The 13,106-nt window shown below is 46.5% G+C and overlaps 1 protein-coding gene across 4 annotated transcripts in view; it reads right to left on the bottom strand.

Annotated features, from left to right (window-relative positions):
• Nucleotides 1–13,106, bottom strand: part of DOCK9 (dedicator of cytokinesis 9) — a 1,074,749-nt gene that overhangs the window by 499,218 nt on the left and 562,425 nt on the right. For all 4 annotated transcript variants that reach the window (XM_033947591.1, XM_033947593.1, XM_033947592.1 and 1 more), the window contains exon 21: nucleotides 3,055–3,176. In XM_033947591.1, the coding sequence (XP_033803482.1) occupies nucleotides 3,055–3,176 (122 nt within the window). The remainder of the gene's footprint in view (nucleotides 1–3,054; nucleotides 3,177–13,106) is intronic.

Here is a 13,106-nt window from a genome sequence, read left to right as displayed (position 1 = left end):
GCCGGTTTGCATAGGGGGATGCCGGATCGCGGGAGGGGGAGTATGGAGCAGCATCGGTGGCCTCAAGGGGGGGGAACGGAGCAGCGTCGGTAGCCTCGGGGGTGGGTGGGACGAGGTGGAACGGATCAAAACGAGTTTCCCTTACTTCCTATGGAGAAACTCGCTTTGATATACACTTCTCCCTCTGGATTTGCAGGGGATAGGGGCAGAGCCAGACCGCGAATGGTGAAATACCGTGAATATCTTCTGGTCTGGCTCTGACCCACCCCCGCCTCCCTCCTGCCTTCCCCCTGGCATCCCGGCCTTACCTGGTGGTCTAGCGGGCTTTCGGGGCAGGAGCGATCTTCCTACGCTCCTGCCCCGTGCAGATCGCCAATAGGAAATAGCTGCCGTGAGTTCCCGTAGTCTCTCGAGACTACGACGGGAACTCCCCACAGCCATTTCCTATTGGCGATCTACACGGGGCAGGAGTGTAGGAAGATCGCTCCTGCTCCGAAAGCCCGCTAGACCACCAGGTAAGGCCGGGACACCAGGGGGAAGGCTAAACTCTGGGGATTTTCTTTTTTTCCCCCCCTCCCCACAAAATCATGAATATATGAAATCGCGATTGCCAAAACCGCGAATGGGGATGGGGAAGTGTACGAGCAATTTGGTTTACGAGCATACTTCTGGAACGAATTATGCTCGTAAACCAAGGTTTCACTGTATTTATAAAGATCTACTCCTATAAAATATACTTTTTATGCACCACCTTGTTCTTGTCTCATCCTTTTGCTGTCCATGGCCCCTGCGGCCTGAACCTGGGACCCAAATAGACTAGACCAGGGCTGCCCAAGTCCGGTCCTCGGATCTACTGGCAGGCCAGGTTTTCAGGATATCCACAATGAATATGCATGAGAGAGATTTGCCTGCACTGCCTTCTTTGTATGTAAGTCTCTCTCTCATGCATATTCATTGTGGATATCCTGAAAACCTGGCCTGCCAGTAGATCTCGAGGACCAGACTTGGGCAGCCCTGGACTAGACTATACAAAAACAGAAAAGATTATACTCGGTACCATCTGACATGGAAGGGGAAAATGGCTGATGCTAAATCAAATGGCTCAGTGGCCTGCGGAGCAGAAGTGGAACGTGTGCCAATAATGATTGGTGCTCCTAAGTAAGAAGTGAGGCTTGATGTGGCTCTAAGGCCACAAACCAAAACGTTGACAAATTAAACCAAAGTCAGGATAAATACTTGAACACAAGAAAAACATAGACTTACGACAAAAATAATGAAAAATAAGGACAGGAAGGCACAAAAAAGTTGAAAAGTTTGATGCGCTGAAGAGAAAACTGAAGACACAGCTTCTCAGCTCTGTGGAAAAAGAAGAAATGATAGTCCCCAGAGTCAACGCTGGGTGGGAAGGCACGGCACACACATGGTATGAGCACAGACTAAAGACGTTAAAGTGGCATGCACTAGATAGTGTCCCTTCTGGGTTCTTTGGATTACATCACTCATATGTGAGAATATTATGCCTGCTTGTATTTGAAGAACTAATGGAACAAAATGCAAGAATAGAAGACAGCAATGGTTCAGAGGTTGTACTGGTTGCATCTGGAACTAAGCCTTGAGAATCAGCAAAAGCAGAGAAGGGCAAACAGATAAGAACATAAGAACCCCTAGCGGTGATCCCCCCCATCTTGTAAGTGAACATCGGGGTTTTTTTCCCAATATGCATGACCTTGCATTTCCCTATGATGAAGTATTTTAACTCCCACTATTCACCACCAGTCTTACACTTATTTAAAAAAAAAAAAAATCCTAGAGGAATCTATCAGTATTCCAGAAAAAAAATCCTCAAGTGTTTAAAGCTTGCAACATAGCAGATAAGATTTCTTTATTTTTATTAATAACATGTTTAAAGTGATGACCTTTGCACTGTACCAATATACTCTTCTCTGTTTATGGTAGTTTTTCCTGCTACCTGCAATTGGAGGAGTGTGTGGCGCAGTGGTTGGATCTACAGCCTTAGCACCCTGGGGTTGTGGGTTCAAACCCTGCGCTGCTCCTTGTGACCCTGGGCAAGTCACTCAGTCCTCTATAGCCCCAGGTACGTTAGATAGATTGTGAGCCCACCGGGACAGATAGGGAAAATGCTTGAGTACCTGATTGTAAAAACCGCTTAGATAACCTTGATAAGCGGTATATCAAATCCTAATAAACTTGAAACTTGGATATTTTGCATTTCTATCTAATATTTATACAGAAACATAGGAGATTTTTTAATTTAGAAAAAATTAGTCATTTGGGCCTGGATTCTCTATATGGCGTTGATATTGGCAGCTGCCTAAAATCAGCCACCAATTGCGCACAGTCAATCGAGCGACGGCACCATATACAGAATCATGCCTCTCGGAAAGACAGGTACCAGAAATGTAGGCCAGGGATTTCTAATGCCTATCTTTGTCATGAATTCCACCTGCATAGGTACTTTAAGCCGCCTAATGCCACTTCTGGAATTAGCCATGCCCTCAGTGGAATTAGGTGGCCTAAAGTACCTATGGAGGTGCGATTCCAGCACAGATTTTTTAGGCACCAGTAGGCACTTTAATGTTAACATTTTGATATTTAAAACAGTGTTGCTTAATTAACCTAGGCTCTGATAGGGTGCCTACTGGTGCTTAAGTCTAGGTGCTGTTTGTAGAATTTCCTCCTTGATGTCATTTTGAAAATAGGATACGGCTATCTCACCATGGAAGGTTTTTCCACTGTAGCACAGGAGTGAGATAAATAGTTCTTTTACAAGAGAAGCCACAATCAGGTCAATGGACATACTAAATCAGTGAGGCAAATCTCTACAGCATACATCAGCTTCTACATCTACAAATCATCACCTTGGTGATGATTTCAACTGATTTTGCAAATGGGAAGCTAATCATTTCACTATTTTAGGATGAGAGTGAACACCTATTTTTATCAAAAAACACTCTGAATAGAAAACAATGGTAAAAAGTACATTTACATTGTGATTCACATTTTGTAATTTTTCAAGTCATATAGCTTAAGTACCTTGCCCATCCCGAGTTCTTGATAACTGAGGTAGCCTGATGGAAGATTAAAGGACACAGGAATCTGTTGTTCATTGGTCACTACCCTGCCATCTCTCAGAAGTGTAAGCCAGGCATACCCAACTATAAGAACGAGAAATGTTCATGAAATTTCACATAAGGATTTCAAATAGAAATTACCTGCTTTTTTTTAGAACATGGATCTGTAATTATTAGATTTCTATATAGAAATATTATAACAACAACAAAAACAAACTGTTGGCCAGACTTCTTTTGCAGCAAATACATTTAAGGAAAAATAAATGCTATTTGACACCTTTGCTCCATCTTTTCAATGACGAAACCGGGGAGTCACTTGCCCTTTTATGTGCGGTTGGCGGGTATCACTATTTTACATAAGGCAAGGAAAGATCCAGGACTATGTGCCTCTTATTGCCCTCTCTCTCTCTTGGGGGTGGATACTAAAATCTTTACCAGGATTTTAGCAGATTGTTTCATGAGTTGAGTACCAAGGCTCATCCATCCAGACCAGTCGGAGTTTATTGCAGGATGGCAAGTGGGTGATAATGTCCAGAGGGTGATTACTTTAATGGAGCGGGTTTGTCGGCTGCAGCAGGGCATGGTTTTCCTGTTGGTTGACACTGAGAAGGCCTTCGATAGGGTTTCATGGCTTTTGGACTATATAGGCCTGGGACCCCGAATGAGAGATTGGATTCAGGTTCTATATACTAATCCAATGGCTGTATCTAGATGAACGACAGCAATTCTGCTCTGTTTGTGCTGTCTAGAGGCACTAGACAGGGCTGTCCTCTCTCACCTGTGCTATTCGCCTTAACGATGGAGCCTTTGGCCCAGCATATTAGAGCTAACAAACATATCTGGGGGGGTTTGAGTAGCGACTCAAGAGTATAAAGTCTTTTTGCAGATGATATTCTATTCACAGTACAGGATCCTAGGCAGTCATTAACAGAGATTCTAGGGGAACTATCTGCTTATGGTGAGTTTTGGGGTTTAAAGCAAATCATAGTAAACCTTAGTTGCTGAATATTAATCTGTCGGGGGCTGTGGTGGATGAACTGGGTGCTGCTTTTCTGTTTCAGTGGGTGAAATCATTCCTGCGGTATCTGGGTGTTTTCTTTGGATCTTTAGGGGCTGATCTGTTTGACCTGAATTATAAGCCTTTATTTAATCGCATTCATAAGGATTTGGGCAGGTGGGCTTTCTTGGATAGGTCGTATTGAAATAGTGAAAATGATGATATTTCCACAACTCCTCTTCCTATTTCAAACTGTACCATTGTAGATACGCAGACCTATTTTGGAGGAGTTGCAGTGCCGTTTAATGACTTATCTGGGTGCATAAACGCCCTTGGGTGGGCATGCGGGTGTTGTAACTGAGTAAGCGTGAGGGGGGATTGGCAGTCCCACAAGTGGTAAAGTATTAACAAGCGGCTCAATTATGGGCTCTGATTGAATGGCAAGCTCACAAGTGTAAACCCTGGGTGGCTCTTGAACAGGAGGAGGTGGGGTGGGTGCTGCTTCTCCATTTGCCCTGGCTGCCGGGAAGGAGTGCGCTGATAGAGTAATTCTCCTCAGTTTGCACTACTTTGTGAGTGTGGAGAATGGTTAGGAAGCTTCTTCCGGAGGGGCATAGGTACTCTTGGTTCACGCCTTTGCGCTATAATGCGGAATTTGAGCTGGGTAGAGGGGAGGAGGTGTTTGCAGAGTGGGAGGCTTGGGGCCTAGTGTGTGTTGGACAGTTTTGGGATCCAGAATGTGGCCAGGTTCGGCCATTTCCTGAGCTGCAAACCAAATATCAGTTATGCCCCCCGGGATCTGTTCCCTTATTTACAGGTCAAGCACTATTTGCAGGCTTCAAGGCTTGGTCTGATTTGAGGAAGGGGAAGTCGGGCTTTGAACAATTGGTGGGTCCTGAACTACAGAAGGGGACTTTTTCCACACTCTACAAGTGCCTAAATGCCAGACGGGTGATCCGGCTATCATATATGTAGGCCTGGGAGCAGGATTTGGGTAGGGTGCTTTCAGATATAGAATGGGAAGGGATTTGTAGCCAGGCTGCCTCCATGGGGGTGGCAGCATTTATGGTGGAAAATGGTTACTCCTCTGGTGGTATTATATCCCAGTTTTGCTGGCCCAGATGGGGGCAGGGGATGGAGACTTGCTGGAAGGGATGTGGTTCCCAGGGCACTTATAAGCACTTGTGGTGGGACTGTCCCCAGGTACAGGGGTACTGGGTTTCCCTCTCTGGGTTGTTGTCTTGGGTCTTGGATAGGGATGTGCGAATTTCTTTGGAGGAGACCTTATTTCATTGGTATGATCCTACTCTGGAGAAGAGGGAATTGAGCTTTTGCAAGTTTTCTATACAGCTGTCCAATTGATTTTGGCTGCTAGTTGGAAGTGGCCAGATCAACCTGATTGGCTTTTGGTTATAGATAAATTGCAGCTTTGGTAACCTATGTACAAACATACAGCTGCTAAACGGGGCACAATGTCCAAGTGGTGGAGATTCGCAGTGTGTGTGTGTGGTTAAAAAAAATGCTAATTTTCTTGGGGGGAGGGAGGGAAGTATAATATAAATAAATAAAATGACAGTACCCAGGACATTATTCTTAAGTTGCTAATGATGTCCATCAATATCTGATTAAATTAATACCTGAAGAAATATTCTCTGCAAGTCACTAGCAATCTGATAAAGGATTTTGCTTTATGAATCTAAATGGTCTACTGTAAAGATTTCCAAGTGACTAGATACAAAATTAACAAGCAATTTCATAACAGGAAGCACATGTGAAATGTCCCAAAAGTTATCTACTTTAAAAGTAAAATAAATGCACTTGTGTGCCATTCTTTTTTTTTTTTTTTAAATGCTGGATACAATGAATTAGCAGCTGATATTTCCCCTGCACAAATTTATATCTGCTACAAAAGTGCAAAAAGCAGTTACTTACCGTAATGAATGATATCCGGAGACAGCAGGCAGATATTCTCACATGTGGGTAACGTAGTCCACAGAGCCCAATACGGACAGTGTTAAAATTGAACTGTCACTAAGCTTTAAGAAACTTCCTGACTGCCCGCAACGCAAATGTGAGTGCCTTCCTGCCCAATGCTGGCTCGTTGTTCCTCAGTTCTGTAAGAAAGCTAAAAAACTAACCAAGGAAGGTGGGAGGGATGTAAGAATATCTACCTGCTGTCTCAGGATAACACCCGTTACAGTAAGTAACTGTGCTTTATCCTAGGATAAGCAGCCAGCATAATGTCACATGTTGGACTCCCTAGCTTATTGAAATGGGATGGAGGGAGAGTTGGCTATTAGGAAAAATATAAATTCTGTAATACTGCTTGACCAAAACAACCATCTCATCTGGAATAGGCTTCCAGACAGTAGTGAGATGTGAATGTGTGAATTGAGCACCAAGTAGCTGCTTTGCAAATTTCACCAATGGGATTGGAACGTAAGAAAGCTATAGATGCTGCCATACCTCGGACTTTGTGTGCTGTTACAGGACCCTTGAGCTGCAGGCCAGCCTGAACATAGCAGAAAGAAATATAGGCCACTAGCCATGTGGAAATAGTTCTCTGGGTCACAGGCTTGCCCAATCTGTTAGGATCAAAGGAGATGAACAGCTGAGGTGAAGCACTGTGTGGCTTAGTCTTTTTGTATGTAGTAAGCCAAGGCACGTTTACAGTCCAATGTGTGAAGAGCTGTTTCTCCAGGATGAGAATAAGGCTTTGGAAAGAAAACTGGAAGCACAATGGATTGATTGAAGTCAAATTCCATTACTACTTTTGGGAGGAATTTAGGATGGGTGCGGAGTACCACCTTATCATGATGAAATGCTGTGAACAGTGGATCCAAAAACAATGCTTGGAGTTCACTCACTCAACAGGCAGAATTGAGAGAGATCAAGAAAACTACTTTCCAAGTGAGAAACCAATGGTTCTACTCATCTTAACTTTCCAAGTGAGAAACTTAAGATGAGTAGAACCATTGGTTCAAATGGTGGTTTCATCAAAGTGGCCACACAACTGGAGGATGTTTGAGTGGAGATTTGGAATTGAAAAGTTCCTTCATAAACCTGGAAACAAGAGGATGAGTGGCCAGAGATTTAGTCAACAGGAACATGGAAAGCACTAATAGCACCAAAGTGAACTCTGACCGAAGTGGTTTTTAGCCCAGAGTTGGATAAATGGTGAAGAAAATCCAATACTGAGGGTAGAGAAGAAGATGGAGCATCTTGGCGATGGAGAGTATTAAAGCATGTCCACTTCTGTTGATAGCATTGCTGAGTAGCAGGTTTTCTGGAAGCAGCTAAAATGGCTTATACCGAGTCAAAGAGATTAGAATCTGCTGAAGTCAGGCTGAGAGGTACCAAACTGTTAGGTGTAGAGATTATAGACTGGGATGTAAGAGACCCTTGACTGAGTGGGCAGAGATGGAAGGATTTGCAAGGGAATTGGATCCCTGGCACTCAGCTGAAGTAGAAGGGAGAAACAAGGCTGCTTGGGCCACCAAGGAGCTATCAGGATCAGGGTGGCTGACTCATGCTTGAGTTTGACCAACATCTTGAGAATGAGAGGGATTGGTGGAAATGCATAGAGGAACATGTTTGTTCAATCCAAAAAAAAGGCATCCAGTTAAGGAGAATACTGTCTGGAGCAGAAGAGAGACAATTTGCGATTATGGAGAGATACAGACAGGTCTATCTGAGGACTCCCCCATAGTGAGAAACTGTGGCGTAATACTTTGGAATTGAGAGCCTACTCATGCGGTCGAAGAAATCTGCTGAGTTTGTCAGCTAGAGTATTCTGTTACCCTTTGTTATGAGCAATTGCCCAGTTCCAAATGTGCTGGGCTTCTTGACAAAGAGGGAGAGAGACTGTTCCTCCTTATTTGTTGATGTAATACATTGCTACTTGATTGTCCGTGCAAACCAGGAAGACCTGTTTGGAAAGACTGCTCTGAAAGGTTTTTAGAGCATTTCAAATTGCCATCAGCTCTAATAGCTTAATAGCTTGAGCAGACCAGCGACCTTGTGTGCAAAGACCATCCAGGTGAGCTCCCCAAGCATCTGTAGTAAGCACTTTTTGATGTGGAGGAATGTGAAACAGTAAGACCCCTGAAAAGATTGGACGGAGCTATCCAACACTGAAGAGATTGACGAAGAGGTGAGGTGACTAATCTTTTGAGAGAAGGGATCGAGAGCTTGAGATTATTGAGATGCTAAGGTCCTCTGAACTAATCTGAGATTGAGCCTTGCAAAGGAGGTAACATGGACTGTGGATGCTATGTGACCCAAGAGCCGCATTATCTGTCTGGCTGAAATGGTTTGTATAAGTGAGACCTGATTGCAAAGTTGAAGCAAACTGTCTTGTCTTTGTTGAGGTAGAAAAGCCCTTAGATCAGGGGTGTCCAATGTCGGTCCTCGAGGGCCGCAGTCCAGTCGGGTTTTTAGGATTTCCCCAATGAATATGCATTGAAAGCAGTGCATGCACATAGATCTCATGCATATTCATTGGGGAAATCCTGAAAACCCGACTGGATTGTGGCCCTCGAGGACCGACATTGGACACCCCTGCTTTAGATGAACCGGAAGTGAGACACTGCTTTCCATTGCAAATGCAAGCAGTGACTCACTTCCGGTTCACCACACAATTGTTTCCCACGTATTCACCTTTATAGGACCCCAGAGACCCCTGAAGAAGACTTTTTGTCGAAACGCAAACCGTGTTGAGTCCTGTATCCCTAGCGGACTAGGTCCTTTAAGGCTCTTATGTGGATGATTTACTTTTATGTGGATGGAATTATTTTATGTGGATGATTTTAGTGTACCTTTGGAACTTTGATACTTTCAAATAAAGTCCATTTGGGAACATTGTCACTCCACAGTGGTTTTGGTTTTCTCTAGATTTTCTTCTTTGTGGATATTTTGGTGTCAATTCTTTTTGTTTTTAGTCATAATCCAAGACATCAAGGAGCTCTGCTCTGGGCTCAGTGTCAGCCTCTAATCTGACAGGCAGGGCTTTGCCCAACTGTCTAATGTATTTAGTAAATGAAAGTAATTCAGGAGGAGATCTTCTTGGAGGAGGAGGAAATAGATCTGAAAATATACCATATGACTCAAGACCAGACAAAGTAGGCTCACAATCCAAGTCAGTATGGCAATGTGAGAGATCAGAATCAACTGTAGCAACTCCCGGTGACTCTCTGTAAGTTGAAGATTGTAGTAGAGAACTATGAGAATGATGAGAAGATGCTCCATGATGTCTTCGGTACTGATCCGATGAAGAGGAGTGATGAGAAGTTCTTTTATCCCTGTAAGTATGGGATTAACACAATAGAGAATGGCGGTGCCTCGATGCAGAACATCTAGTCGATGAAGAGCGTTGATGCTTCAATGAGAAGTGTCAATGTTTCGATGGGGAGCGTCAGCACTGCAATGTCTAGAATCGATGCCTCAATGGACAGCATTGATGTCTACTGGAGGATGGATAAGAGGTAGACCAGTGCTTCTATAGAGATCTGGAATCAGTACCAAGCGGCTTCGAGGTGCTATGCTTAGGCTGGGCTGGTACCGAAGGAGTTGATGTAAGCACCGGTGTTGAATGCAATTTAAACATATCACCGATCTCCCTCCAGAAAAATTCATTCAATTGTTCTTTGAAGAGTTGCACCAGTACCCTTGGCTCAACAGCCAGTACCACTGGTGCAGCAGGGTGTCGAGGGGTGGGTGACCTCAATGAGGATGCACGCCCTATAGGAGATATACCTGCAGAGATGGAGAGCGATGACATCAACGCTTGGCCTGCTTCGAGGGACTTAATGCTGTAGAGGCCTATGACGCTTATTAGGAAGAGGATGGCTTCTTAGCTGGCTTCCCCGATGCTGGAATTTCATCTGATGGCAGTTCCGCTGGTACCAAAGGCTCGGATGTTTTCCCAGTGTCCATAGCAGAGCCGAACAGCTTCTCTTGTTGGATGAGACGAGCCTTCAGTGAGCGCTTTTGTAAGATGGAACAGCATTTGCAGGTATCAATTCGATGCTCAGGGCCTAAACACTGCAAACACCAACTATGTGATTAATGATTAAAATAGGCTGCTGGCATGGACGGCACTTTTTAAAACTGGTCAACGGTCTCAAAATGGATGGAAAAATTGCAGCAGCAACATTAAACTCAATAATGAGAAAGGAAAAAAGCCCACTGAGGAAGAACATGAAGGCCAAAAGACCCAAGAAAAAAAAAAATGAAGATAATATAAATGAGAAAAGTGAGATCCAAGATGGCCGCAGACCCATCTAGCTAAACAGTACGCCATCGAGTTTTTCCCCTTACAACTTTTGAATCGCTGTCTGATATACCTCCCTTCTCTAATGCCGAAGCGGAGAGGACGCAGTGCCACTGGAGCCTCATGGCAGTCCGAAACAGCGGTCTTCGGCAACATCGGGGAACTTCTTCGGCGTATCCAGGAAACACCCCCGGCATCTGGAGACCTGCTGGAGATGTAGTGGAAGGGTGGAATGGATGCGATCTCCTTGGGCTTTGAGATGCTGAGCCCCGACGCCAGAGCACCTCCCCCTCCTCCTCAGATTATCAGCTCCCCACAAGAGGATGTGCTCCCGGAGGATGGGCAGTACTCTCCCTCAGAGGCCATAGAGAGCAGAGAGGGGAGAATGGAGACAAACTCCCATTTATAGGAAAGTTTGGAAGACACTGAGAGACCAACAACTGCAGGGATAAATTTGAACATGAGTAAAGCTGTTCAAGATGGGACATCAACTAGTGAGACTTTTTACTTTACAAATGCTTCTTTTACTGAAAAACCCAGAGAGGTAACCCTGGATTCCCTTTGGGATCTGATGGCAGGCTTGGCAAAATTGGTTAAACCCCAACTAAATCAGTTGGAAGAAAGACTTAAAGTTCAAGAGACTGTGGTGGGAAATTTGAAAGTTGAAATTGATGATATAAAAAGCTCTCTAGAAAATATCCATCAAGAACTGAAAGTTTCTAAACAGATTAGAGAAGTACAGTGGTGCCTCGCATAACGGACGCCTCGCACAGCGAACGCTGCGCACAACGAACTTTATGTCTTGATCCGTACAACGAACTTCGTTTCACACAACGAAGTCGCCCGAGCTGCATCCTTCCGCGCAGGCACTGCGCTTAACTGCCCTCTCTCCGCCTGGTTCCCTCTTGCCCCCCCGACTCCCCGACACGATCGGGGCAAGAGGGAGCTCAAGCCCTCTTGCCCCCCCCGACTCCCCGACACGATCGGGGCAAGAGGGAGCTCAAGCCCTCTTGCCCCCCCGACTCCCCGACACGATCGGGGCAAGAGGGAGCTCAAGCCCTCTTGCCCCCCCGACTCCCCGACACGATCGGGGCAAAAGGGAGCCCAAGCCCTCTTGCCCCGCCGATTCCCCAACTCCCCGACAATATCGGGCCAGGAGGGAGCCCAAGTCCTCCTGGCCACGGCGACCCCCTAACCCCACCCTGCACTACATTACGGGCAGGAGGGATCCCAGGCCCTCCTGCCCTCGACGCAAACCCCCCCTCCCCCCAACAACCGCCCCCCCCCCAAGAACCTCCGACCGCCCCCCCAGCCGACCCGCGCCCCCCCTGGCCGACCCCCACGACACCCCCAACCCCCTTCCCCGTACCTTTCTGTAGTTGGCCGGACAGACAGGAGCCAAACCCGCCTGTCCGGCAGGCAGCCATCGACGGAATGAGGCCGGATTGGCCCATCCGTCCCAAAGCTCCGCCTACTGGTGGGGCCTAAGGCGCCTGGGCCAATCAGAATAGGCCCGGGAGCCTTAGGTCCCTCCTGGGGGCGGGGCCTGAGGCACATGGGCCCAACCCGACCATGTGCCTCAGGCCCTGCCCCCAGGAGGGACCTAAGGCTCCCGGGCCTATTCTGATTGGCCCAGGCGCCTTAGGCCCCACCAGTAGGCGGAGCTTTGGGACGGATGGGCCAATCCGGCCTCATTCCGTCGATGGCTGCCTGCCGGACAGGCGGGTTTGGCTCCCGTCTGTCCGGCCAACTACAGAAAGGTACGGGGAAGGGGGTTGGGGGTGTCGTGGGGGTCGGCCAGGGGGGTCGCGGGTCGGCTGGGGGGGCGGTCGGAGGTTCTTGGGGGGGCGGTCGTTGGGGGGAGGGGGGGTTTGCGTCGAGGGCAGGAGGGCCTGGGATCCCTCCTGCCCGTAATGTAGTGCAGGGTGGGGTTAGGGGGTCGCCGTGGCCAGGAGGACTTGGGCTCCCTCCTGGCCCGATATTGTCGGGGAGTTGGGGAATCGGCGGGGCAAGAGGGCTTGGGCTCCCTTTTGCCCCGATCGTGTCGGGGAGTCGGGGGGGCAAGAGGGCTTGAGCTCCCTCTTGCCCCGATCGTGTCGGGGAGTCGGGGGGGCAAGAGGGCTTGAGCTCCCTCTTGCCCCGATCGTGTCGGGGGTGCCAGGGACCACACGGAGTCACCCACCGTACCACCCGATTCGGGTAAGCGCAGGTATCAGTGGGTGGCTTTTTTGCGGGGGGGTGCCTTATTTTACATTTTTTTCTAAAAAGGGGGGGCTGTCTTATTTGATGGCCCTGCCTTATCATCGGGGAAACACGGTAGAAAAAAAAAAAAAATGAACAGTTAAGTCCCAGTTTTTGCCGCTGAGACTCTGCCCTCTCACTGTAAAATTAGACTCTACTTAGTCTGTCTTTAAATTTAAAAAATGTGTGTTGTTTTAAAAAACAATTATGTTTTTAGATGTATCTAAATAAAAATAATAACCAAAAATTTATCTTTTTTTATGTCATCTTAGCATATTTTATGCTACAGAACGAATTATTTTTTTTAACATGTATTGTTATGGGAAAACGCGTTTCACACAACGAACGTTTCACATAACAAACTTGCTCCTGGAACGGATTAAGTTCGTTGTGTGAGGCACCACTGTATTAATTAAGGATAACACCAATTTGAGAAGGAAGCTGGAATCCTTAGAAAATTTCTCCAGAAATAATAATCTTAGATTAATAAATTTTCCCAGGGTTG

The sequence above is a fragment of the Geotrypetes seraphini genome, chromosome 6 (assembly GCF_902459505.1).
Source record: "Geotrypetes seraphini chromosome 6, aGeoSer1.1, whole genome shotgun sequence".
NCBI lineage: Eukaryota > Metazoa > Chordata > Amphibia > Gymnophiona > Dermophiidae > Geotrypetes > Geotrypetes seraphini.
This window is presented reverse-complemented; position numbering and strand designations above follow the sequence as displayed.